This window comes from Pseudophryne corroboree, chromosome 6 (assembly GCF_028390025.1).
Source record: "Pseudophryne corroboree isolate aPseCor3 chromosome 6, aPseCor3.hap2, whole genome shotgun sequence".
NCBI classification, from domain to species: Eukaryota; Metazoa; Chordata; class Amphibia; order Anura; family Myobatrachidae; genus Pseudophryne; species Pseudophryne corroboree.
Window position 1 is genome coordinate 424316380 of NC_086449.1, and position 27111 is coordinate 424343490.

Below are 27111 nucleotides of genomic sequence, written 5' to 3' on the forward strand. Positions count from 1 at the left end.
CCCTGCACCCTCAGTGACCGGAGTGTGAAGTGTGCTGAGAGCAATGGCGCACAGCTGCGGTGCTGTGCGCTACCTTAGTCTGAAGACAGGATGTCTTCTGCCGCCGATTTCACCGGACCTCTTCGTCTCTTCTGGCTCTGTAAGGGGGACGGCGGCGCGGCTCCGGTGACCCATCCAGGCTGAACCTGTGATCGTCCCTCTGGAGCTAATGTCCAGTAGCCTAAGAAACCCGATCCACTCTGCACTCAGGTGAGTCCGTTTCTTCTCCCCTTAGTCCCACGATGCAGTGAGCCTGTTGCCAGCAGGACTCACTGAAAATAAAAAAAAACCTAAACTAAACTTTTATTCTAAGCAGCTCAGGAGAGCCACCTAGATTGCACCCTTCTCGGCCGGGCACAAAAATCTAACTGAGGCTTGGAGGAGGGTCATAGGGGGAGGAGCCAGTGCACACCACCTGATCCTTAAGCTTTTATTTTGTGCCCTGTCTCCTGCGGAGCCGCTATTCCCCATGGTCCTTACGGAGTCCCAGCATCCACTAGGACGTCAGAGAAAAGTACTAGCTAATCTGCTACTACCTTACTTTTTACAGGCTGTGTTTAAAAACTGATAGTTAGAAGCTGATTGGTTGGTTCTTTATCTCTCACAATTTTATCTCCGAACTTTTATAAATACCCCCGTAAAAGAGAGACGATCTCATGCATGCAGTATCTGCTTACTGCTGACAGCCAGTGTTGCCAGGGACCTGATCAGCGCTCAGCTGACCTGTGAGTTTTTCAATAAACGGGCTTGAAAAAGATTTAAAAAAATGTATTTATTATGGATAATTTGTTAAATAGCCTCCTTAAACTTGGAGCCAATTAGCCTGTGACTGATGGAGAGGAAACACACAGAAGAGAAGGGAGCATACACATGTCACTAGTGCATTCTAGAGACAATGCATACAGAGAGCACCTGCTAGTGTGGTCATATACTGTTATTTATTGATGTTTTGTCCAGTATTCTTAAGAATTAGTCCAATCAGAACACACTAGCCACTACTAGTGCTAGTACATGACATTTCATAAATAAAGTAAAATAAATGTCTATCATCAGTTAGATTGGAAATTTGTCACAAATATGTAGATATGTAAAATGAGCATTTTCACAGTATAATAACACACTGTGTGAGCTGTTGAAGCAGGAGACCTAGAAATTAATATGCTCAGCTCAAAAGCTGGGTACACACTGGACGATTTTTTTTTACTATTTGCCCGATTCCCACAGATCAGAACGACAAATCGTTGAAATCACCCAGTGTGTACCAGTGTGTACCTACTATGTTGCTGACGATGCACGCTCTTGCAGTTCATCAGCGACATCACCCTTCGGACCTACATGCTGCAAAATCTAGTGATATTGCTAGTGTGGGCCATGCCCCTGCCGTCCCTCCGACGCTGCCGGCATCAGCAAGTGTGTATGCACTTGTCAAAGGCGGCTCCCAGCCGGGTCCCGTCGCTCGCAATGTCGCTGGGTACACACATCGTCTAGTGCAGTGATCTCCAACCCGTAGCTCGCGAGCTACCGGTAGCTCGCCGTAGTATTTTCGGTAGCTAACAGAGCTCCTCCCTTCATTTTTAATATTGTGCCGGCCATCTGCCAATCAGAGCTCGTGGAACGAGCTATATTTAAAAGCTATATATATGCTATATTTAAAAGCATGGACTCACATGCTTTTAAATATATTTAAGTCAAATGCTGAGTTTAGATATCATAGTCAGTGGATTAACTTTCCTATACTTTATGCTGCTGTTTAGATGCATAAGAAATATCCCAATTCAGATTATGGTACATTATTTATACAAGCATGTGTTGGAAACAGAAGCACTGTTTTACATATTATGGGGGGGGGGGGGGGGTTCGATAAGCCAACGGAAGTTAAAAATGCACCGCCATTTTGTCGGTAGACCATGGGGGAGATTTATCACAACTTGATGAGAGATAAAGTACCAGCCCCTAGCTGTCGTGTTACAGGCTGTGTTTGAAAATGAATTGGTTGGTACTTTATCTTTCTACACATCTCCGCAAGATTTGATAAATCTTCCCCCATATCTGACGTATATAGCACAAACCAACTGTAGTTTAAAGCCTGTATCATTGACAAGGTAAACATTCATATGGGTCAATCCAATTATCCGCAATGATCTCGTGGGTGCGAGTCATCCCGGCAGTGGCCACAATTTACAGCAGCCTGAACTCACACAAAAGTGCTTGCCATTTTTATGCAGTTCGGCTGAAACCAGACCACAAAGGGTGCGAGATCAGGTGACGTTGCTGGCATTGAAACTCTGCAGCAACGGCACATCGCATCTAATTGGATTGGCCCTATAGTGTTTATTAAAACAGGTAAAATATTGTATGTATTAACATGGAGACTGTAGTGTGTGCTATGATAATGTTTACAGTTATACTGCAGATACAGTTAAAATACTTTAAGAAACATTGCAACCATGTTGGTATTATGCTATTGGTAGCTTCCCATTGGCACATTCACAGTCAACATAGATACTGTTGACTAAAGTTACATATCTCATCAAATTAGGTAAATTATTTGGAAACAACGTATTTGTTATTTTCAGTACTGACTCTAGTACAGTAGTAATACCTACCAAGAAGGGTTGATGATGAATTTAAGTTGGTTAGTATAACAGTCTCCTGGCCCTATCAAACAATGTCTCAGCGATTTTATATTGCAGAATTAATGAATTGTTTCCTGGGATTAAATTACAAAACTGGTAGAGCCCTAAGTGAATTGTCTACTGGACCCCCAGATTCCTGCTTTTACTGGGAAAAAGGCTTTACACTTACACCACTCACTAACAATTGGCAGAATTGAGTGGTTCTCGTTTTATACCCCCTTTACACCAGCCTACCAAGCAAATCATTCAGAGGCATAGCCAGCTTTTGATATCAGGGGGAGCAAACATGAAAAAATAGTCTGCCAAGGCCCAGGTGACCTATTAGAGCCAACAAATGTACCACCTAACCCATCAGTATGTCCTGTTTTAGACATCTCCCCTTCATTTGTGTGTTCAATATTGTGCTGCCTCCCATCTGTAAATTCTGTATTGTGATCTCCCCCTCATCTGTTTGATATGTTTTATGTTCTCCATCTTTACCCAAAATAAACAAAAACTGCATAGTGCCCTTCCATATGTCCTGTAGTGAACTCCTCCCATTTCCAGAGGCGGATCTAGCGGTGGTGTAGCCAGTGTATTGCACCAGGGCCCGCTGCAATGAAGGGGTCCACAGCTGGCAGCATTACAGCTGGCTGGCTGCCAGTCTCCCAGCAACATAGAATGAGCAGCTGAGGCTGCGCTGCTGCCTTCAGTGCCCGGGCACTGTGGCTGTCAAAGGCCCAGAACTAATTTTTCTGCCTTTTAGAGAAAATCACGTGTACAATGTCACTATTTAATAACCTCTTAATACATTAACATTCATTGGGATGGATGTCTCAGAGGTGCTACACCGTGTCTCAACATTTTTGCCTTAAAAAATTGATTTTTCCTACTTTTCACCTACTTTTGAGGTATGAACTAGAAAGTGGGCTAACTGCCGTTGAGATTTGCATTAACTAAAAGCTGTTTTCTAATCGATTAGCAAAAATTTGCTTTTGTCAGTTTTTAACCCATGTTAAGCAATTTGTGGCCAACTCACTAATACCCCTTTCACACAAGCGCATTAACCTGGGTTAGTCCCGTGATCCAGGGTAGAGAGCAGGGTTGGTCCTGGTAAGGACCCAGGTTACGGGGCAGTGTGAACGGGTAACCCGGGTCATCCAACTTGGATCCCACTAACACTGTATGGAGAGCCAGCTCACCAGCACTTGGAGATGTCATCTCCAAGCGCCAGCAGAGAGAAACCCTGGCAATAACACGGCTCCAACCTGCAGTATGAACAGGCTTCAAGACCCTGTAACAAGTCTTGAAACTCGTGTTCAGTGACCCGGCCTGGACCTAGCATTTTATTATGAAAGGGGTATAAGTGAAGATTTGTTACCCATCACTAACTACACATAGCATAAGATATGATAATATTAAATGGAATAATAGAAAACTTCATATGGGGGCTTCCTGCAGCAATGAATTACATAGTAAGGCAACCACAGCTGTATCAAAGTGTCACTGATAAAACCACAAGCAATGATAATTTACATTCTTTCAGAATTACAAGAAGTTCCAACAGACATTTCTCCAGACATTACAAAACTTGATCTTTCCAGCAATAAAATCAGGCGACTGCAATCAAAAGTGTTTATAGAAATTCCAAATCTGGAGATATTAAACTTGAGCAACAATGAGATGGAATTCATAGATCCAGGTAAGAACATTTTCTATGCACTAGACATTGAAAACTACAGCTAAAAACAGCAGATCACAATGGAAATAATTAGCCCTAACTGGATTTTTTTTAAATGTGTCACCCACTAACGAAAACACCTTTATGAGATCTGTAAAACATGCAACTGTTAGGGGTTCCGAGGACTGGAGTTGGGAAACATTGAATACGGTACTGGTAGAGACCCCGATGCCAACCAGTTTGTGCATGCTTCTTTGCTTATGAGCTATACAATGCATTAATAGTACCGTTTGAACTATTAAATAACATGAATTCTGTACTATTTTCTCTAATGTGATAAAGGAAAACAAATATGCTGCGTACACTTTACTAGAGGTCTTAGGGTGTGTACACACGGTGAGATATTTTCTTTCGATTTTGACTATACAGTCAAAATCGCAAGAAAAGTTAGTGCAGATCGCAAAGTGAAAGTCACCTTGCGATCCCGATTCGATCCCGATGCGCGGTCCCACCAGGTCGGCATCGCAACAAAAGACAGACTGTGCAGGCAAGTCAATCCTTGCTAGATCGGTATACTATCTAGTTCATCTCACATGTCAATGACATCTCACATAAACCAAAATCTCACATAAGCCAAAATCGTAAGCACGCATAGTCCATATCTCAAGAAAAGTTAGTCAAAATCGGTGGTGCTGGGCTCCAGGGATTTCAAGGGAAATCGCAAGTGAAAATTGGGCATAGCAAGGATCTCACCATGTGTACACACCCTAAGACAATTCCCAGCTGCCAATCTTCTTTAGGGCAGCAGAAGTGAGGATATCTTCTGCTTATTAAGTGGACTTTATGCTCACATTAGTGAAATAAGCCACAATAACGCAAAAGGACCATTTGTGCCATATTAGCATAGATTGTGTACTTTTTCCTCAACTGTGTCTTAGTTTGCTTGCAGTGTACTAGGTACTTAGTATTAGATTTATTTTGTCGTGAGTGCTGCCTTATATTTCAAAGTAAATGCCACTACAACAGAGACTCTTCCAAGTAATATCCCACCATTGGCCTTATAATATCTGAGGACCCATTTCCCTTTCACCTGGAAGCACTCTTCTCTAACCTATTTGGGAATTCACATTCCCTCCTCTATTAGGGATCTGTTCAGGATACCGGAGTTTGGCATCCTGACACTGCTCAGAATGCCGACACCGGCATCCTGACATTGATCGAAATGCCGGCATGAGGATCCTGAACGCCTGAATCCCGATCCACTTCTGCTGGGACTCCTCATTGGTAAGCCAGGGTGTGTGTGTGTGTGGGGGGTGTTCATATGATCAACACAGGTATCCCATCCGCCAGTGTATCGTATGTATCCCCCCTATTGACAAAGTTTTGAGGTTAACTATGCTCTTTACTGGCTCGCCTGACAATCATAGCTGCTGCCTGGATGAAGCAAGAGGTCTCCTGGTTAGGCTGCTTAGCGCATTCAAAATTATGTTGCTTCCCAAGTTGATGCATTTGTTGGGCTATTCCTTATGCAATACCTCAAAAGCTTTTTGACTCTATGAAGAAGTTGAAGTTTTCTTATGTTTGGAAGTGGAGTACTCCTCTTATTGCATTCAGTAGTATGATCCGTTCTAAAGGGCAAGGGGGTTTAACTCTACCTGATCTAGGTCACTACCACAAAGTGCCCCTGCTCTCCCAGTTAGATGACTGGTTTCTTCCTCCCCACTCAGAGCCATGGGTAGACCTGGAATGAGCTATTCTTTGCTACATCTCCTTTGTCTCTGAACTGGCTCTGTGTGCAGCATCATTTTCTTTCCATGGCTGCTTCAGACAGATGGAGTATGGGATATTGTTACGGTCAGGCGGAGCGCACAGCGAAGGTACTGACGCTTACCTGACCAGACACTGAGCCGCTGTCTGCCTAGTGGGGCGGAAGTGGTGGGTATCAGGTGCTGAGGGCTGGGGGTACTTGCACAAGATGATGAAATCCCTCCAGAGTCCGGCAGGGATTGGCTCCACTGGGCTCAGGTGCTGGGCACCGCCATTTGCTTTCCCATCATGTGGCCAGGCACTAGCCAATTCAGGCAATCAGTTACTCAGCTGACTGCAGGCAGCCAATACTGACATCCCAGCAAGTATAAGAAGGGCTAGCTGGGAAGTTTCAAGCTGCCAGTACAATGATGTCCACAGCCTAGCTGCGTGTCTCATGTGAGCTCCTGCAGATTTTTATCCTATTCAGAGACTTCTGTGCAGGTTCCCATACTGTGGCTCCATCGGTTCCAGTCTGATAGTTGCTACATCGGTTCAGTCCAATATTTGCTCCATCGGTTCCAGTCCGATATTTGCTCTATCGGTTACAGCCCGATACTTGGTCCACCAGCTCTAGCCTGATACACGGACCATCAGTTCCACTCTGATATTCATTCATTACCAGTCCAACACCTGAACGTACAGCTTCAGACCGAACTATCCTAGTTTCGGTCCAATATCCTCTACGACAAATCTTATCCTATTTGTACTACCCAGATTCCTGCCGCTTCGTCCCTCCAAGACAGTCTAGCCCAGGCATGTCCAAACTGCGGCCCTCCAGCTGTTGAGAAACTACACATCCCAGCATGCCCTGACACAGCTTTAGCATTCTCCGACAGCAAAACTGTGTCAGGGCATGCTGGGATATGTAGTTTCACAACAGCTGGAGGGCTGCAGTTTGGACATGCCTGGTCTAGCCCTATTACTGGGCGACCCAGCAGAGTGATGCGGCCTGCACGTCAAGAACTGCAAAGCCCAAACTTCATTGCGGGGGTCCCTGGTGAAAAGCACAAAAACGTTACAGCGTGACAGATGCCCTGCTCTTGTTGCATTTTTTATTTTGTCCTTCCTGGTATTGCTTTCTGTCTCCCCCTGACCTTTTTGAAAAAAAAGAACCCTATTCAGCACCAATGGGAAAGGGACCTTTGGTGTACATTTACCCACAAACAGTGGGAATATATTCACCTTTCCTTCTTTTCCTTGTCAAAATGCACTAACCACATGAAAATGCATATCACACTTTTGAATTTTGACTTTATTTGACTGCTGCCAAACTTCGTAGTATATGGCCAACATGCCCCAATTCTGTTGGAATATCTGTCACATGGAGGGCACACTTCTTCATTTCTTTTGGGACTGCCCAATTTTTGTCCCTTTTGTGAACAGGTGGTTGCCCTCATGAAGGATGTGCTAGGCCTTACCCTTAATACCACCATTGCTCTGCTTCATTGGTATGCCCTGGTCCCCAAGTCTGACCGATACGTCCTCGGACATATTTTTATAATTTGTAAAGCCAGCATTGCTCAGCATTGGAAGTCCTCCTCTCCACCTCCCTTCACTAAAGTTACTACAAAAGCCAATTTCATTATGGGGTACTGCCGCCCATCAATAAGCCTGCTATATTTTGCATCCATATTTCTTTTATATGTACAATATGATCTATATCTTATATTGTGGATGCCTGTGAGCATCTTGCACCCCCCCTCCCCATATTTTACCCATGACCCAAGCCCCCTCTTTTTCCTTATTGGTGTAAAGTCAACGATTTGTACCAGACCTGTCTGTTGCCTTTTAGCATAGATTGTTTACTTTTTTCCTCAACTGTTTCTTAATGAGCTTATATTGTAAAAGGTATTTAGGCTTTGTGATTTGCGTGGCTAGATCACAAAACCTCTTTTATTGTCTTTCAGTGTTACCTACTTTTCTTGTATAATTTCTACGATGGGTTTGATACACATATGCATTATAACTTAATCAGTAATATATAATTCCCTATTGTAATATATGTTATGTTTTCCCAGCTGCATTTTCAGGCCTCTTGAATCTCCAGGAACTGGATTTATCTTATAATAACCTGACTAATTTAAAATATCGTGTGCTGGAAGATTTGTACTTTTTGAAGAAATTATGGCTCAGAGACAACCCGTGGAGATGTGACTACCACATCCATTATCTGTTCTATTGGCTAAAGCATCATTATAATGTCAATTACAATGGTTTGGAATGTAAGGCACCAGAGGAGTACAAAGGATGGCTTGTTGGGAAGTATCTTCGCAGTTATTATGAGGAATGCCCAAATGAGAGGCTCCAAGTACATGTTGGGATGGACGAAGACGATATAACACAAGCAAAGCAAATTAAATCAGGAAAAAAACAGGGTGTCATGCTAACAGTGTTAACGTAAATGACTGGCTACTTTTTTTGTATATATATTTTTTTTACAATTTTTTTTTTAGACTTTAAGTGCCTGTTAAAATTCTGGAAGTATTGTAATATAAAGCTCATAATGGCTTAGGTTGTAGATGATTCTATGTAAGAAATGATAAATATATAACTCTCCATAGTGTGTACTGGTCTTATAGCAGAGCTGGATTAACACTTCGGGGGGTCTGGGGTACTTAAGGCAGGGGGGCCCTCAGGTCTAAAATGAAAACCATAATACAAACATATATATATATACAGTGTATGATACACGCTGTGTCATTTGAACTAGGACGTACTGGGCAGTTTGGATTATATATATATACAGGTTGAGTATCCCATATCCAAATATTCCGAAATACGGAATATTCCGAAATACGGACTTTTTTGAGTGAGACTGAGATAGTGAAACCTTTGTTTTTTGATGGCTCAATGTACACAAACTTTGTTTAATACACAAAGTTATTAAAAATATTGTATTAAATGACCTTTAGGCTGTGTGTATAAGGTGTATATGAAACATAAATGAATTATGTGAATGTACACACACTTTGTTTAATGCACAAAATTATTAAAATTATTGGCTAAAATGATCTTCAGGCTGTGTGTATAAAGTGTATATGAAACATAAATGCATTATGTGCTTATATTTAGGTCCCATCACCATGATATCTCATTATGGTATGCAATTATTCCAAAATACGGAATAATCCGATATCCAAAATACCTCTGGTCCCAAGCATTTTGGATAAGGGATACTCAACCTGTATATATATATATATATATATATATATATATAAAAAACATAGGAACATAGAATTTGACGGCAGAAAAGAACCACTTGGCCCATCTAGTCTGCCAATGTACATGCACACCTACATGCTATGGTTAATTTTTTTTGGGAGCCAATTAACCTACCAGTATATTTTTGGATTGTGAAAGCAAACCAGAGTACACGGCGGAAACCCACGCAAGCACATGGAGAATATACAAACTCCACACAGTTAGGGTAGTGGTGGGAATCGATACCACAACATCAGTGCTGTGAGGCAGTAATGCTAAACATTACTCCATACATACTGTGGACAGTCTGTGGGCAGTTTAGTTGTGTCTACCACATAAAGATGCATATGATGGGGCTAGCTTTATGTGAAGTCTCTAGTCCCAATAAATTCAAATCCCATCCCCAATACGAACCACTTCATATATCACCCTAAAGCTACTGTTAGATAATTAAACTCCTACTAATAAAGATTGCACATACATTTTGGGACCATTTGATGTGGTGACCCAATACAGGTTGAGTATCCCTTATCCAAAATGCTTGGGACCGGAAGAATTTTAGATATCGGATTTTTCCGTATTTTGGAATAATTGCATACCATAATGCGTTATCATGGCGATGGGACCCAAGTCTAAGCACAGAATGCATTTATGTTTCATATACACCTTATACACACAGCCTGAAGGTAATTTTAGCCAATATTTTTAATAACTTTGTGCATTAAACAAAGTGTGTGTACATTCACACAATTCATTTATGTTTCATATACACCTTATACACACAGCCTGAAGGTCATTTAATACAATATTTTTAATAACTTTGTGTATTAAACAAAGTTTGTGTACATTGAGCTATCAGAAAACAAAGGTTTCACTATCTCACTCTCACTAAAAAAATTCCGTAATTCGGAATATTCCATATTTCGGAATATTTGGATATGGGATACTCAACCTGTAGTCAGATTTAACCAGACTGATAAAATTGGACATATCACTGTTCATCAAGTAGCTAGTAACTATACCAAGTAGCTAGTTTACATGCTATTAGGCTATCAGAGTGTTTTTAAAGCTATGTTTATTCACATGCTTAATTGAACACAAAAAGACTGTGTAATGGACTAAGAATGCCAGCGTTCCATTGAAGTGGCATAATATACAATATTCCCAGTTACAAGCAAATATCCCTACATATACTGGTCTAGTTTTACTGCTGGGCAAATCTTGAACTTCTCTTTTCAATCAAGTACTTCTATTGGGCCAGATGTACTAAGCCTAGAAAAGTGATAAATTGCACGATGACAAAGCACCAGCCAACTAGCTCCCAACTGTCATTTTTCAAACACAGCCTGTGACATGACAGTTAGGAGATGATTGTCTGGCGCGCCATCACCGTGAAATCTATCACCCTTTCAAGGCTTAGTACATCTCCCCCATTGTCTTAAATTATGAAGATCTTGAATTGTGCCCATGAACTGACTGAAAAAACTATTGCCAGTATCCAATTGCCGGCGATACTTTACATAGTTGCCGGACCCATTCGTTATCAAGCAAACATGGGTCTCTGAGGGCCGCTTATCAGGGATTCTGCTTCACGTGCATGCCTAATCCCTGATATATATTAAATCCATGGTATGCAAAGCAGCAGCACTCGGAGACTTTCATCACGAATAAAGTGTATTTCACAACTACAACTACAATGTTTCGGGGCATTCTAGCCCCTTTGTCAAGGTGAATAGAACGCCCCGAAATGTTGGAGTTGTAGTTGTGAAATACAAGTCTCTGAGTGCCGCTGCTTTTCATACCATGGATTTTGTTTAAAAAGTCTACCAGGGGGCACCGAAGCATAAATAACAATTTGGGACCCAGAAACATAACCCAAAAAAATTCAATGCAGCCAGAAAAAGTCAACTTACGCAGAAAGGAGAATGAGAGTTTGAAGTTCTCTCTGACGACAAGCACAGACACCTCCGCATGCTGTGGCTGTGTGAACGGCACGGGCACGCTAGGAATCCTTCCTCTTTCATCCCTGCAGCCTGCGCTCTGGCCAGTCACCGAGCCACAGGCTGCAGCTGCACATTCCACCATTGGGCAGCTGAGCTGTCTCTCAGCAGCCCAGCAGAGCTCTGCAGCGCCGGCGGCTGTGACGGCAGACAGCGGAGAGGAGCTCAGCGCTACGGATCGGATCTGTAACAGAGATCCGATCTGTGGCTGGTGGCGGGGGGGGCTTTTAGATTGGGGGGCCCGGGGTACTTACCCCCGGAGCCCCCCCCCCCCCTTAATCCGGCTCTGTCTTATAGATGGTCTGGAGTTTATAGTACACTCAAACAAATGGCATACGTGTGCTCTGACAAGAAGAAACTTACTTTGTGAAGAACAGAATCTGTGCTAAAAGTTATTTAAGTGAAAGTTTTCTTTAAATTACTGCATACTATGACTTTTCTTCTATCTCTTTTTTTTTATTAAATATTTTACTTATTTTTTTCCCTAAAATACGGCTTGTTGGAGCCTTATTTGCATCTTCAATAAGTAACAAAAGTAAGTGGATATCTGTATGTATGGGTGTAATATGGTATGCCGGCGGCCGGGCTCCCGGCGACCAGCATACCGGCGCCGGTAGCTCGACCGCTGGCATACCGACAGCGTGGCGAGTGCAAATGAGCCCCTTGCGGGCTCGCTGCAGGCACGGTGACGCGTTACGCGCGCCACGCTATTTATTCTCCCTCCAGGGGGGTCGTGGATCCCCACGAGGGAGAAAATCTGTCGGTATGCCGGCTGTCGGGATTCTGGCGCCGGTATACTGTGCGCCGGGATCCCGACAGTCGGCAACCTGAAGACCACCAGTATGTATCCCCTTCAGTGTGTGGTGTGGTGCAATGTGCATTTGGAGTGATACACCTCCCATTGCCACCAAGTTTAGCTCTCCAGTGTGGGGGTAATACCTGAGAAGGAGGTCCCTGTCCATGCAGGCTTAATAATGCTAGAAGAGATGTTAGTGCCAAATTAACAATATAAAGTACATACTGTAGATAATGGAATATTTTGTTCCATAACTGAACAATACGGAGATGCAATTATTATTATTATTACTATTACTCTCTATTTTCCTAACCTGTTTGCATATAAGATCTAACAACAAATAGTAACTGTTGGGTAGATGTATGAACCAGTCATAAGAGAGCAGAAGTGGCCCCCTTTTGATGACAATCTATGTTGCTCTTCTTCATATTTTTATTGTACAGACATTTGATTGGTGGCTACATGTTCTTGGATACATTTGAGTAATTGTTCTTTTAATGCACATGCCCTAATTTCTGCATCTTGTAACTCTGCGCCCTACATATTCCAATTTCAATGTTATCTATTGGTGTCACTGTACTTTCTATTTTCTTTCTTTTCTTGTGTACTTTATCTGTTCATGTTTTGTATATCTGTCAATAAAATTGCTTTAAAAAAAAAAAAAGAGCAGAAGTGAGCCAGTGGAGAAGTTGCCCATGGCACTGAAGTAACATTTATCAAGTGCATTCTATAACATTATATGTAGCACACTTCTCCACTCTTTTTACTGCTTCATACATCTACCCCAATTAACCATTACGAATAGCCTTAGACACATTAATGAGGAGTACTGTAATGATCCTGATGATTTCCAGGGGTGTAGTGTGGTATGCCGGCGGCCGGGCTCCCGGCGGCCAGCATAACGGCGCCGGAAACCCGACCGCCGACATACCGACAGTTGGGTGAGAGCAAATGAGCACCTTGCGGGCTTGCTGCTCTCGCCACGCTGCGGGCATGGTGGCGCGCTATGTGCGCCTCGCTATATATTCTCTCTCTAGGGGGGCGTGGACCCCCAAGAGGGAGAAAAGGTGTGGGTATGCCGGGTGTCGGGATTCCGACGCCGGTATACTGTGCGCCGGGATCCCAACAGCCGGCAAACTGAAGACCACCCAATTTCTAGAGGTATTGCCCTATATAGTTAAAACAAATTATACCGTTAGAGCAGCTCATTAATGGTGATATAATAACCCTGCTGCTATTATACTTAAGGTAATATATTAAGAACTTTCTTTATGACTGCTTTTTATATTATCCATGTAACAGTGGTAATGGTCTACTGAAATAGTGGTAAGCTTTAATTTTAAACAGCACTAACTAATCTATATCCACATTTATACAGTACTTATTTTATAGGAGTTAAGATCAACATACTGTATACTAATAGGCTTACTGATGGTAATAAGAGGCAAGTTGGTTTCATTAAACATATAGGGGAGAGAAAGACTAAACATGCGGTTTACAACCAAAAATTCCATCATAACACTCACGCAGAATATAGGTCCTATATAGTTCCCTAAACTTAATTCCCTTTATATATATATGTTTACTATCCATTTTGATTTTAGCACCACTAGTGAAAAGAAATGTTACAGAAGGGCCAGAAATGCCAAATTTCTTATCACTGACCCTCTCTTCTTGGGAGAAGAGTTTCTCTATATCTAATTAATCAAATAAAGTTTAAACAGTATTTTGTCTTTCACCTTTTTCACAGATTTAGATACACCAAGTAACAAGCCTGTGTGCACCCTACACATGCTCTAGGGTACGCACACCTCAGTAAGGCAGAGGGTGCATGCATTATATGGTTGAATAATTAAGTTTTTATTGTTTTACTATAGACACTTATGAGCTCCAAGCACTGTTACTGTCCACAGCTCACATATAAAGCAACTGATAATCCCAGTACCACCTAGCCACTTCCACTCTCTGTAACATTCACACCCTGAGTGGAGCCTCAGAGCCGCAGGTGCTGTGCTTTATACAAATGCCAAACAGGGAGGTGGCGCCAGTGCTTTTATGCCCCCAGACATCTGTCGCCCTGCTCAACTAAGGGCAACCCTGGTTTTGGGGATACTGGCCCGGAGTAGAAGGGGTTAACTTACTGCTTTCCCATGCTAGTCTGAGGTTATCTGTGCATACAAGACCAGAATAGCTAGTTTAATCCTGTGCAGTGGACCTTTTAGTAAATGATTCATTGTCAGGCTCAAGTGAGACCCGCCTCAGGCGGTCTGTAAGGGGTATAATACTGCAAATGTTTACATTATCACTCAAGTGTTCTGATAGGATGGGTTTTAGGACGCTACCTGTCATTATAATACAACCCTTGCATTTTCAGAAATACGTTCTCCTATACTGTGTGCATTATATGGATATTATGTTACCTCAAAGATCCATGTGACCAAAGAACACTTTTGTGACTCCTAGTTTCCATACAATATACAGAACAACAAACATTAACACTTTCCTGCTGCAACAAGTTGCATAAATGTTAGGGACATAACTAGTTAGAGCAGTTTCACAGCACATGGGACTTCAAAAGTGTTTATTAAAGAACAGAAAGATACCAAACATGTAAAAAAACACAACATACCTATGCCTTTAAACGTGGACCAATGTAGTGAAGAACACCTCCGGAGATTTAAGCGTATGACAAAAGGACGACACTTTCGCAGTACATTGATGACAAATTTGTCTTGAATACGATGTCTCACTGAAGAGAAATCAATCTACAGAAAAAAGAGGCATGAATAAAAAAAAATAAGAATTTACTCACCGGTAATTCTATTTCTCGTAGTCCGTAGTGGATGCTGGGAACTCCGTAAGGACCATGGGGAATAGCGGGCTCCGAAGGAGGCTGGGCACTCTAGAAAGATTTATGACTACCTGGTGTGCACTGGCTCCTCCCACTATGACCCTCCTCCAAGCCTCAGTTAGGACACTGTGCCCGGACGAGCTGACATAATAAGGAAGGATCTAGAATCCCGGGTAAGACTCTTACCAGCCACACCAATCACACCGTACAACTCGTGATACTATATCCAGTTTGACAGTATGAAAACAACTGAGCCTCTCAACAGATGGCTCAACAATAACCCTTTAGTTAACAAAAACTATTTACAAGTATTGCAGACAATCCGCACTTGGGATGGGCGCCCAGCATCCACTACGGACTACGAGAAATAGAATTACCGGTGAGTAAATTCTTATTTTCTCTGACGTCCTAGTGGATGCTGGGAACTCCGTAAGGACCATAGGGATTATACCAAAGCTCCCAAACGGGCGGGAGAGTGCGGATGACTCTGTAGCACCGAATGAGAGAACTCCAGGTCCTCCTCAGCCAGGGTATCAAATTTGTAGAATTTTGCAAACGTGTTTGCCCCTGACCAAGTAGCTGCTCGGCAAAGTTGTAAAGCCGAGACCCCTCGGGCAGCCGCCCAAGATGAGCCCACCTTCCTTGTGGAATGGGCATTTACAGATTTTGGCTGTGGTAGGCCTGCCACAGAATGTGCAAGCTGAATTGTACTACAAATCCAGCGAGCAATAGACTGCTTAGAAGCAGGAGCACCCAGCTTGTTGGGTGCATACAGGATAAACAGCGAGTCAGATTTTCTGACTCCAGCCGTCCTGGAAACATATATTTTCAGGGCCCTGACAACGTCTAGCAACTTGGAGTCCTCCAATTCACTAGTAGCCGCCGGCACCACAATAGGCTGGTTCAGGTGAAACGCTGAGACCACCTTAGGGAGAAATTGGGGACGAGTCCTCAATTCTGCCCTATCCATATGGAAAATCAGATAAGGGCTTTTACATGATAAAGCCGCCAATTCTGACACTCGCCTGGCTGAAGCCAAGGCCAATAACATGACCACTTTCCACGTGAGATATTTCAGATCCACGGTTTTTAGTGGCTCAAACCAATGTGATTTTAAGAAACTCAACATCACGTTGAGATCCCAAGGTGCCACAGGAGGCACAAACGGGGGCTGAATATGCAGCACTCCTTTCACAAATGTCTGAACTTCAGGTACTGAAGCTAGTTCCTTTTGAAAGAAAATCGACAGAGCCGAGATCTGTACTTTAATGGAGCCTAGTTTTAGGCCCATATTCACTCCTGCTTGCAGGAAATGCAGAAATCGACCTAGTTGAAATTCCTCTGTTGGGGCCTTTTTGGCCTCGCACCATGCAACATATTTTCGCCATATGCGGTGATAATGCTTTGCCGTAACATCTTTCCTGGCCTTAATAGGCGTAGGAATGACTTCTTCCGGAATACCCTTTTCCTTTAGGATCCGGTGTTCAACCGCCATGCCGTCAAACGCAGCCGCGGTAAGTCTTGGAACAGACAGGGCCCCTGCTGTAGCAGGTCCTGTCTGAGCGGTAGAGGCCACGGGTCCTCTGAGAGCATCTCTTGAAGTTCCGGGTACCACGCTCGTCTTGGCCAATCCGAACCACGAGAATTGTGTTTACTCCTCGCTTTCTTATTATTCTCAATACCTTTGGTATGAGAGGCAGAGGAGGGAACACATAAACCGACTGGTATACCCACGGTGTCACTAGAGCGTCCACAGCTATCGCCTGAGGGTCCCTTGACCTGGCGCAATATCTTTTTAACTTTTTGTTGAGACGGGACGCCATCATGTCCACCTGTGGTTTTTCCCAACGGTTTACCAGCATCTGGAAGACTTCTGGGTGAAGTCCCCACTCTCCCGGGTGGAGGTCGTGTCTGCTGAGGAAGTCTGCTTCCCAGTTGTCCACTCCCGGAATGAACACTGCTGACAGTGCTAGTACATGATTCTCCGCCCATCGGAGAATTCTTGTGGCTTCTGCCATCGCCATCCTGCTTCTTGTGCCGCCCTGTCGATTTACATGGGCGACTGCCGTGATGTTGTCTGACTGGATCAGCACCGGCTGGTGTAGGAGCAGGGATTTTGCTTGACTTAGGGCATTGTAGATGGCCCTTAGTTCCAGAATATTTATGTGAAGGGAAGTCTCCTGACTCGACCATAGTCCTTGGAAGTTTCTTCCCTGTGTGACTGCCCCCCAGCCTCGAAGGCTGGCATCCGTGGTCACCAGGACCCAGTCCTGTATGCCGAACCTGCGGCCCTCTAGAAGATGGGCACTCTGCAGCCACCACAGTAGAGACACCCTGGTTCTTGGAGACAGGGTTATTAAGCGATGCATCTGAAGATGCGATCCGGACCACTGGTCCAACAGGTCCCACTGAAAGATTCTGGCATGGAACCTGCCGAAGGGAATTGCTTCGTAAGAAGCCACCATCTTTCCCAGGACCCGCGTGCAGCGATGCACTGATACCTGTTTTGGTTTCAGGAGGTCTCTGACTAGAGATGACAACTCCCTGGCTTTCTCCTCCGGGAGAAACACTTTCTTCTGGACTGTATCCAGAATCATACCCAGGAACAGTAGCCGTGTCGTCGGAACCAGCTGTGACTTTGGGATATTCAGAATCCAGCCGTGCTGGTGCAGCACCTCCTGAGATAGTGCTACTCCCACCAACAACTGTTCCTTGGACCTCGCTTTTATTAGGAGATCGTCCAAGTACGGGATAATTAAAACTCCCTTTTTCCGAAGGAGTATCATCATTTCCGCCATAACCTTGGTAAATACCCTCGGAGCCGTGGACAGTCCAAACGGCAGCGTCTGGAATTGGTAATGGCAATCCTGTACCACAAATCTGAGGTACTCCTGGTGAGGATGGTAAATGGGGACATGCAAGTAAGCATCCTTGATGTCCAGGGATACCATGTAATCCCCCTCGTCCAGGCTTGCAATAACCGCCCTGAGCGATTCCATCTTGAACTTGAATTTTTTTATATATGTGTTCAAGGATTTCAAATTTAAAATGGGTCTCACCGAACCGTCCGGTTTCGGTACCACAAATAGTGTGGAATAGTAACCCCGGCCTTGTTGAAGTAGGGGTACCTTGATTATCACCTGCTGGGAATACAGCTTGTGAATTGCCGCTAGCACCGCCTCCCTGTCTGAGGGAGCAATCGGCAAGGCAGATTTTAGGAACCGGTGGGGTGGAGACGCCTCGAATTCCAGTTTGTACCCCTGAGATACTATTTGAAGGATCCAGGGATCCACCTGTGAGCGAGCCCACTGATCGCTGAAATTTTTGAGGCGGCCCCCCACCGTACCTGGCTCCGCCTGTGGAGCCCCACCGTCATGCGGCGGACTTGGAAAAAGAAGCGGGGGAGGGCTTTTGCTCCTGGGAACCTGCTGTTTGTTGCAGCCTTTTTCCCCTACCGCATCTGCTCCGCCTCCACATCATTATCCTCATCAAACATGTCGACACAGCCGTACCGACACACCGCACACACACAAGGAATGCTCCAACTGAGGACAGGACCCACAAAAGCCCTTTGGGGGGACAGAGTGAGAGTATGCCAGCACACACCAGAGCGCTATATAATGCAGGGACTAACTGAGTTATGTCCCCTATAGCTGCTTTTTCTATATAATTTATACTGCGCCTAAATTTAGTGCCCCCCCTCTCTGTTTTTACCCTGTTCTGTAGTGTAGACTGCAGGGGAGAGCCAGGGAGCTTCCTTCCAGCGGATCTGTGAAGGAGAAATGGCGCCAGTGTGCTGTGGGAGATAGCTCCGCCCCTTTTCCACGGACTATTCTCCCGCTTTTTTCTATATTCTGGCAGGGGTATTTTCCACATATATAGCCTCTGGGGCTATATATTGTGGTATTTTTGCCAGCCAAGGTGTTAATATTGCTTCTCAGGGCGCCCCCCCCCAGCGCCCTGCCCCCTCAGTGACCGGAGTGTGAAGTGTGTGTGAGGAGCAATGGCGCACAGCTGCAGTGCTGTGCGCTACCTTGGTGAAGACTGATGTCTTCTGCCGCCGATTTTCCGGACCTCTTCTTGCTTCTGGCTCTGTAAGGGGGACGGCGGCGCGGCTCCGGGACCGAACACCAAGGACTGGGCCTGCGGTCGATCCCTCTGGAGATAATGGTGTCCAGTAGCCTAAGAAGCCCAATCCGGCTGCAAGCAGGCGAGTTCGCTTCTTCTCCCCTTAGTCCCTCGCTGCAGTGAGCCTGTTGCCAGCAGGTCTCACTGAAAATAAAAAACCTAAATCTATACTTTCTTTCTAAGGGCTCAGGAGAGCCCCTAGTGTGCATCCAACCTCGGCCGGGCACAAAATCTAACTGAGGCTTGGAGGAGGGTCATAGTGGGAGGAGCCAGTGCACACCAGGTAGTCATAAATCTTTCTAGAGTGCCCAGCCTCCTTCGGAGCCCGCTATTCCCCATGGTCCTTACGGAGTTCCCAGCATCCACTAGGACGTCAGAGAAATATATTAATACACAAACTAGTGAGACAGCTGCAATTGCACCTTTGCTTAATCATCACAAACTGCTTAACCACTGATTCTTTCATGCATCTATTAATCTCTCCTACTGATATTATTCCTATTGTAGCGTGTCTGCTGTCTGAGCATTATTACATAGGTATTTGCTACCAGTAAGTAGGCATAAATTGGATTCGCATTTAATATTTTAAAGCAGTAGGCAACAGATGTCTGTATATAGATTAACTTAATTAGTACCGTAATTTGTATTTGCATATGTTGTCAATCTCCTTTTCCATGATAAATGCAGTATATCATTTATTAACAACATGGCCAGACATAGGTGTGCTACATTGTGTACTGTAATTGTAGAATGTATTACTACTACTGTCAAGCAACATCTCCTTACGTAAACCGAGCTCATATATTACAGTTCTTTTCCAGTGTAAACAAGATACTATACAAAGAATTCTCCAATGTGACCAATTCAGTTAGGTTTTAAGAGAGGAGAGGGCATGTGTCCCCCTCCTCTCTGGCAGCATAGTAGACCCTGGCTTTGTGTCAGAGTCTACTGCGTATGCACAGGTTTTCAGAAACATGGCACCCGTGTCATGTTTGCAGGTACTTCTCTCTATTGTGCATAAGTAAATCACCAGCAAAATGGCCACCGCTCCAATTTCCCAGGATTTCTGTTGTTCTGAAGCACAGGCCAATGCTGGACTCTGGAGATGTAAGTATAATTGAGGGTACAGTGTGTGGGACCCCCTGGACCTAGGGGCCCATGTGCACCGCACACACTGCATTAATTAGAGATACGCCAATGCTCCAAGACTTCCCACTTAATTTACAGATGTGTCATCATCATACACTGTGGCTTCAGTCGTGACAAACAACACCTCTTTGTGCACCAAGCATCTTTTTCACTCAAAATGTGCATCTTATTTGCACACAAAAAAAAAACAACTCAAAGCAACTTTGCTAGATTGCAATGATCAATTTGATGTGCAACATTTGTATACCTCTGTGCGAATGAGTCTAAATCTGTATACAAGTGCTTGAAGCAGTGGCTGATGGGTTTTTTTCACACAAAGTTCCTTTGTGCTTCATGTGCAGGCATTAAGGTGACCGGCTATCCCGCTCTGTCATATATTTGCTATTTGTTCAAGGGTAATACATGAAAGCAGCAGCAGCAATGCTCCCTCTGGCGAAATCCGCGTTCTCTGTGGCCGCTAATGGCATTCAGAGAACTGTCTCAAGACAGGTCCATCACAAAGCTGGACCAGAATTCCATGACAAGTATGGAAATATAATTTTGCTCTCTGGTGCGGTGTTCTGTGTCTCTGTCTGGAGTTATGTGATAACACAGACAAGAATTTGCTAGAACTTATCTCCATTTGTCAGAACTGCCCCAAAAGAAAAGAGAGATCAATAAAACTCAAAGCTATTTTAAACCAACTCCAGTACTTTGTATACACAAGACTGATCTGCAACCTCTGTAACCCTTCATATGTTAATAAGGTTCATGTTGTAATAAATCTAAAACAGCACCACAATCTCTGACAGCCCCAGACGTCTCTCAGTACCTCATACTCTGACACCCCCAGCCATCTCTAGGCACTCTATTTTGTGAAACCCCTAGTCATCTCTCAGCACCCCATTCTCTAACACCCCCAGTCATCTCTCAGCATCCCATTCTCTTACAATCCCAGTCATCTCGCAGCACCCCATTCTGACACTCACATTCTTGCCTCAGCACCCCTTTCTCTAACACCCCCAGTCTTGTCTCAGCACCCCATTCTCTAACACCCCCAGCCATCTCTCAGTGCCCCATTTTCTGACACCCCCAGTCATCTCTCAGCACTCCATTCTCTAACAACCCCAGCCATCTCATCTCTGACACCCCCAGTCATCTCTTAGCACCCCATTCTCTGACACTCCCCAGTCATCTCTCAGCAACCCCATTCTCTCACTGCCCCAGCCATCTCTCAGCAATCCATTCTCTCACTGCCCTAGTCATCTCTCAGCACTCCATTCTCTCACAGTGCTGGTCGCCCCCCAGTTCCCTATTCTCAGACACCCAAAGCCATTTCTCAGCGCCTCATTCTCTGAACTCAAAGCATTGCTTCAGCACCCCATTCTCTGACACTCACAGCCTTATCTCAGCACCCCATTCTCTGACACTCACAGCTATGTCTCAGCACCCCATTCTCTCACAGCCCCAGTCATCGCTCAGCACCCCATTCTCTCACAGTCCCAGTCATCTCTCAGCACCCCATTCTCTAACAGCCCCAGTCATCTCTCCGCATCCCATTCTCAAACGCAGCAAGCACTCTCAAAGTGCCCCATTTTCTGACACCCCCAGTCATTTCTCAGCACCCCATTCTCTCACAGTCCCAGTCATCTCTCAGAACTCCATTCTCTCACAGTCCCAGTAATCTCTCTGCACCCCATTCTCTGACACCCCAGTCATCTCTCAGCACCTCATTCTCTAACAGTCCCAGCCATCTCTCAGCACCCCATTCTGACACCCCAGTCATCTCTCAGCACCCCATTCTCTCACTGTCCCAGTCATCTCTCAGCACCCCATTCTCTAACAACCCCAGCCATCTCTCAGCACCCCATTCTCTGACACCCCCAGTCATCTCTCAGCACTCCATTCTCTCACAGTCCCAGTCATCTCTCAGCACCCCATTCTCTCACAGTCCCAGTCATCTCTCAGCACCTCATTCTCTCACAGTCCCAGTCATCTCTCAGCACCTCATTCTCTCACAGCACCAGTCATCTTTCAGCACCCCATTCTCTGACACTCCCCAGCCATCTCTCAGCAACCCATTCTCTCACTGCCCCAGTCATCTCTCAGCACCCCATTCTCTAACAGCCATAGTCATCTCTCAGTGTCCCATTCTCTGACACCTACAGCCATGTCTCAGCACCCCATTCTCTGACACTCACAGCCATGTCTCAGCACCCCATTCTCTCACAGCCCCAGTCATCTCTCAGCACCCCATTCTCTCACAGCCCCAGACATCTTTCAGCACCCCATTCTCTGACACTCCCCAGCCATCTCTCAGCACCCCATTCTCTCACAGCCCCAGACATCTTTCAGCACCCCATTCTCTGACACTCCCCAGCCATCTCTCAGCAACCCATTCTCTCACTGCCCCAGTCATCTCTCAGCACCCAATTCTCTAACAGCCATAGTCATCTCTCAGTGTCCCATTCTCTGACACCTACAGCCATCTCTCAGCACCCCATTCTCTGACACTCCCTAGCCATCTCTCAGCACCCCATTCTCTAACAGCCCCAGCCATCTTTCAGCACCCCATTCTCGGACACCCCTAGTCATCTCTCAGCACCACATTCTCTCACAGTCCCAGTCATCCCTCAGCAATCCATTCTTTCACTGCCCCAGTCATCTCTCAGCACCTCATTCTCTCACAGTGCTGGTCGCCCCCCAGTTCCCTATTCTCCGACACCCAAAGCCATCTCTCAGTGCCCCATTCTCTAAACTCAAAGACTTGTTTCAGTACCCCATTCTCTGACACTCGCGCCTTGTCTCAGCACCCCATTCTCTGACACTCACAGCCATGTCTCAGCACCCCATTCTCTCACAGCCCCAGTCATCTCTCAGCACCCAATTCTCTCACAGCCCCAGTCATCTCTCAGCACCCCATTCTCTCACAGCCCCAGTCATCTCTCAGCACCCCATTCTCTCACAGCCCCAGTCATGTCTCTGCACCCTATTTTCTCACAGCCCCAGTCATCTCTCAGCACCCTATTCTCTCACAGTTCCAGTCATCTCTCAGCACCTCATTCTCTCAATGTGCTAGTCACCCACCAGTACCCTATTCTCTGACACTCACAGCTATGTCTCAGCACCCCATTCTCTGACACTCACAGCCATGTCTCAGCACCCAATTCTCTCACAGCCCCAGTCATCTCTAAGACCCAGTCATTTCTCAGCACCCCATTCTCTGACACTCCTCAGCCATCTCTCAGCACCCCATTCTCTAACAGCCCCAGTCATCTCTCAGCACTCCATTCTCTAACACCCACAGTCATCTATCAGCACCCCATTCTCTCACAGCCCCAGTCATCTCTCAGCACCCCATTCTCTCACAGCCCCAGTCATGTCTCTGCACCCTATTTTCTCACAGCCCCAGTCATCTCCCAGGACCCCATTATCTCACAGTCCCAGTTATCTCTCAACACCCCACTGTCTGACACCCCCAGTCATCTCTCGGCACCCCATTCTCTGACACTCACAGCCTTGTCTCAGCACCCCATTCTCTAACACCCCCAGTCATCTCTCAACACCCATTCTCTCACAGCCCCAGTCATCTCTCAGCACCCCATTCCCTCACAGCCCAAGTTATTTTTCAGCACCCCATTCTCTGACACTCCCCAGCCATCTCTCAGCAACCCATTCTCTCACTGCCCCTGTCATCTATCAGCAGCCCATTCTCTCACAGTACTAGTCGCCCCTCAGTACCCTATTCTCTGACACCCAAAGCCATCTCTCAGCACCCCATTCTCTGACACTCAAGCCTTGTCTCAGCACCCCATTCTCTGATACTCACAGCCATGTCTCAGCACCCCATTCTCTCAGTCATCTCTCAGCACCCCATTCTCTCACAGCCCCAGTCATCGCTCAGCACCCCATTCTCTCACAGCCCCAGTCATCTCTCAGCACCCCATTCTCTCACAGTCCCAGTCATCTCTCAGCACCCCATTCTGACACTCCCCAGCCATCTCTCAGCATCCCGTTCTCTGACACCCCCAGTCATCTCTCAGCACCCCATTTTCTCACAGTCCCAGTCATCTCTCAGCACCCCGTTCTCTGACACTCCCCAGCCATCTATCAGCACCCCATTCTCTCACAGTACTAGTTGCCCCTCAGTACCCTATTCTCTGACACTCAAAGCCTTTTCTCAGCACTACATTCACTGACACTGAGAGCCATGACTCAGCACCCCATTCTCTGACACTCACAGCCATGTCTCAGCACCCCATTATCTGACACCCCCAGCCATGTCTCAGCACCCCAATCGTCTCTCAGTATCCCATTCTCTGACACACCCAGCCATCTCTAGGCACTCCAATCTGTGAGACCCCTAGTCGTCTCTCAGAACCCCATTCTCTAACAGCGCCAGCCAACTCTCAGCACCCAATACTGACACCCCCAGCTATGTCTCAGCACCCCATTCTCTGACACCCCCAGCCACGTCTTGCACCAGCCATCTCTCCAGCATGCCCCACAATGCACCAGACTTGCTTCAGTTTCCACCCACATCCAAATATATATTGGTCTGTAAATTCTTATGACCAATAATAACCTCTAGTGTGCATGTGTGTCCATTTGATAGGGAATATAGGGGGTCATTCCGACCCGATCGCACGCTGCAGTTTTTCTCAGCCGTGCGATTGGATCCGAAATGTGCAGGCGTGTCGCTGTCCGGCGATGGGGAACGCCAGGCAGCGAATGTTGTAATGAAGATTTCGATCGAAGCGGCGATCGTGATGTAACTGACAGCAGGAAGGCATTCTGGGGTGGCAACTGACCGTTTTCTGGGAGTGGAGAGGAAAACGCAGTCGTGTCCAGGCGTTTGCAGGGCGGATGTCTGACGTCAATTCCGGGACCTGACAGGCTGAAGTGATCACAGTGGCTGGGTAAGTGCAGAGCTACTCAGAAACTGCACAAAATGTTTTTGTACAGCTCCCCTGCACAAGCGTTTGCACACTTGCACAGCTAAAACACACTCCCCTATAGGCGGCGACTATCTGATCGCAGGGGCTGCAAAAAGTTGCAGCGTGTGATCAACTCGGAATGACCCCCCCATAGATGGCAAGCGCCACTGGGGCAGAGACTGATGTGAAACATTCTCTATAAAGTAATACAAAATGGGGGTCATCCCGACCCGTTCGTTCGCAGCGGTTCTTCGCTGCAGTGCGAACGGGTCCGGAATGCTCACGCGCATCGTTGCCCGGCGACCCAACGATGCTAGCAATGAAGAAAGCGGTTGCAGCGGCGACCGCAAGAAAATGGACAGCAAGAGGGCATTCCTGGGCATCACCTTACCGTTTCCTGCCATTTTTGGGGAGTGGTAAGCAAAACGCAGGCGTGTCCAGGCGAATGGAGGGCGGAGGTGTGACGTCAAAGCCTGCCCCATCAACGCTGAGATCGTCGCACAGGGTAAGTATGTCCAAGGCTGGTCTTGTTTTACATGAAACTTTTTTAGCTAAGCAGGGCTGAACAAGCGTTCGCAGCCCTGCTAAGCTAAAATACACTCACCCATAGGCGGGGATTAGTTGATCGCACCAGCAGCAAAAAGTTGCTGGCTGCGATCAACTCGGAATGACCCCCAATATGTATATGCACACAAGTTACTACCCGCATTTTGTCTTACTATTTTGGGGGGGAGGGTGGGCCCCCCAAATCATATTTTTGCACCTGGACCCATCACTCACTTTTTCTACCACTAGACTAATTAATTGATGAAAAGGACAGTGGCTCACTCAGGGCGGATTGTGAGTAACCAGAATACCCCTGCACCAGAACAATTCATTTATGACATTTGCAGTGGCGGCGGTCTATTCAGAGCTCAGATCATGCCGCAATTGAAGCTGCTGTGCATACCCAGCTAGAGCACCCATGGACCGTCACTGTAGCTCCGAGTCCTGGCTCTCTACTCATGCGGTAACAGTATATCCTTCATCGCTGTTCCTGGACATACAGAACCTCCCTAAGGGGGTAATTCCAAGTTGATCGCAGCAGGATTTTTGTTAGCAATTGGGCAAAACCATGTGCACTGCAGGGGAGGCAGATATAACATGTGCAGAGAGAGTTAGATTTGGGTGGGGTGTGTTCAATCTGCAATCTAAATTGCAGTGTAAAAATAAAGTAGCCAGTATTTACCCTGCACAGAAACAAAATAACCCACCCAAATCTAACTCTCTCTGCAAATGTTATATCTGCCTCCCCTGCAGTGCACATGGTTTTGCCCAATTGCTATCAAAAATCCGGCTGCGATCAACTTGGAATTACCCCCTAAGTTGGGCTCTTCATACTAATCATGTGAGAAGCTACTTCCGACCTGTCAGAGGATGGTCCTCCAAGGAGTGCCTTCAGAGAACCCTGCAGCAAGCTTTCACATCACAACCCCTTGATTTTCATATCATTTAGGTGCAGCAAACAGTAGTACTGTATGTGACTGTAATGGCTTGTTTATGCATTTGATATGTAATATTATTACTGTATCAGTTTTATTATTAGTATATCAGTTTTATCATTCTATGTTTTAGTGGCTGAACCATTTTATATATATATATATATATATATATATATATAGTTATTTAAAACAATATTATGCCACAATCACAAGAATCTGCAAAAACATATATAGAGTCCCAAAGGTGTCCAAAGTGCAGCACTCCGATAAGATAACATGAGAAAAGAAGAAAGACAGTACACAATGCTGAAATATGTTTTTAAAAGCAGTCTTTACTTCACAATATGAACTGCTCACATAAAAAATGTGATATACAAGAATATCACAATAAGTGCATAAAACACAAAGGGCTCTCTTGCCCTGTAACAATAGACAGCACTGATGG

At 45.5% G+C, this 27111-nt stretch overlaps 2 protein-coding genes across 5 annotated transcripts in view; one reads left to right on the forward strand and one right to left on the reverse strand.

Annotated features, from left to right (window-relative positions):
• LRRC17 (leucine rich repeat containing 17) overlaps positions 1-8981 on the forward strand; it is a 36622-nt gene extending 27641 nt beyond the window's left edge. For both annotated transcript variants that reach the window (XM_063926999.1, XM_063927000.1), the window contains exons 3-4: positions 4201-4356; positions 8163-8981. In XM_063926999.1, coding sequence (XP_063783069.1) covers positions 4201-4356; positions 8163-8545 — 539 coding nt within the window. In that variant the 3' untranslated portion in view covers positions 8546-8981. The remainder of the gene's footprint in view (positions 1-4200; positions 4357-8162) is intronic.
• FBXL13 (F-box and leucine rich repeat protein 13) overlaps positions 1-27111 on the reverse strand; it is a 656615-nt gene that overhangs the window by 304192 nt on the left and 325312 nt on the right. For all 3 annotated transcript variants that reach the window (XM_063926996.1, XM_063926997.1, XM_063926998.1), the window contains exon 9: positions 14771-14906. In XM_063926996.1, the coding sequence (XP_063783066.1) occupies positions 14771-14906 (136 nt within the window). The remainder of the gene's footprint in view (positions 1-14770; positions 14907-27111) is intronic.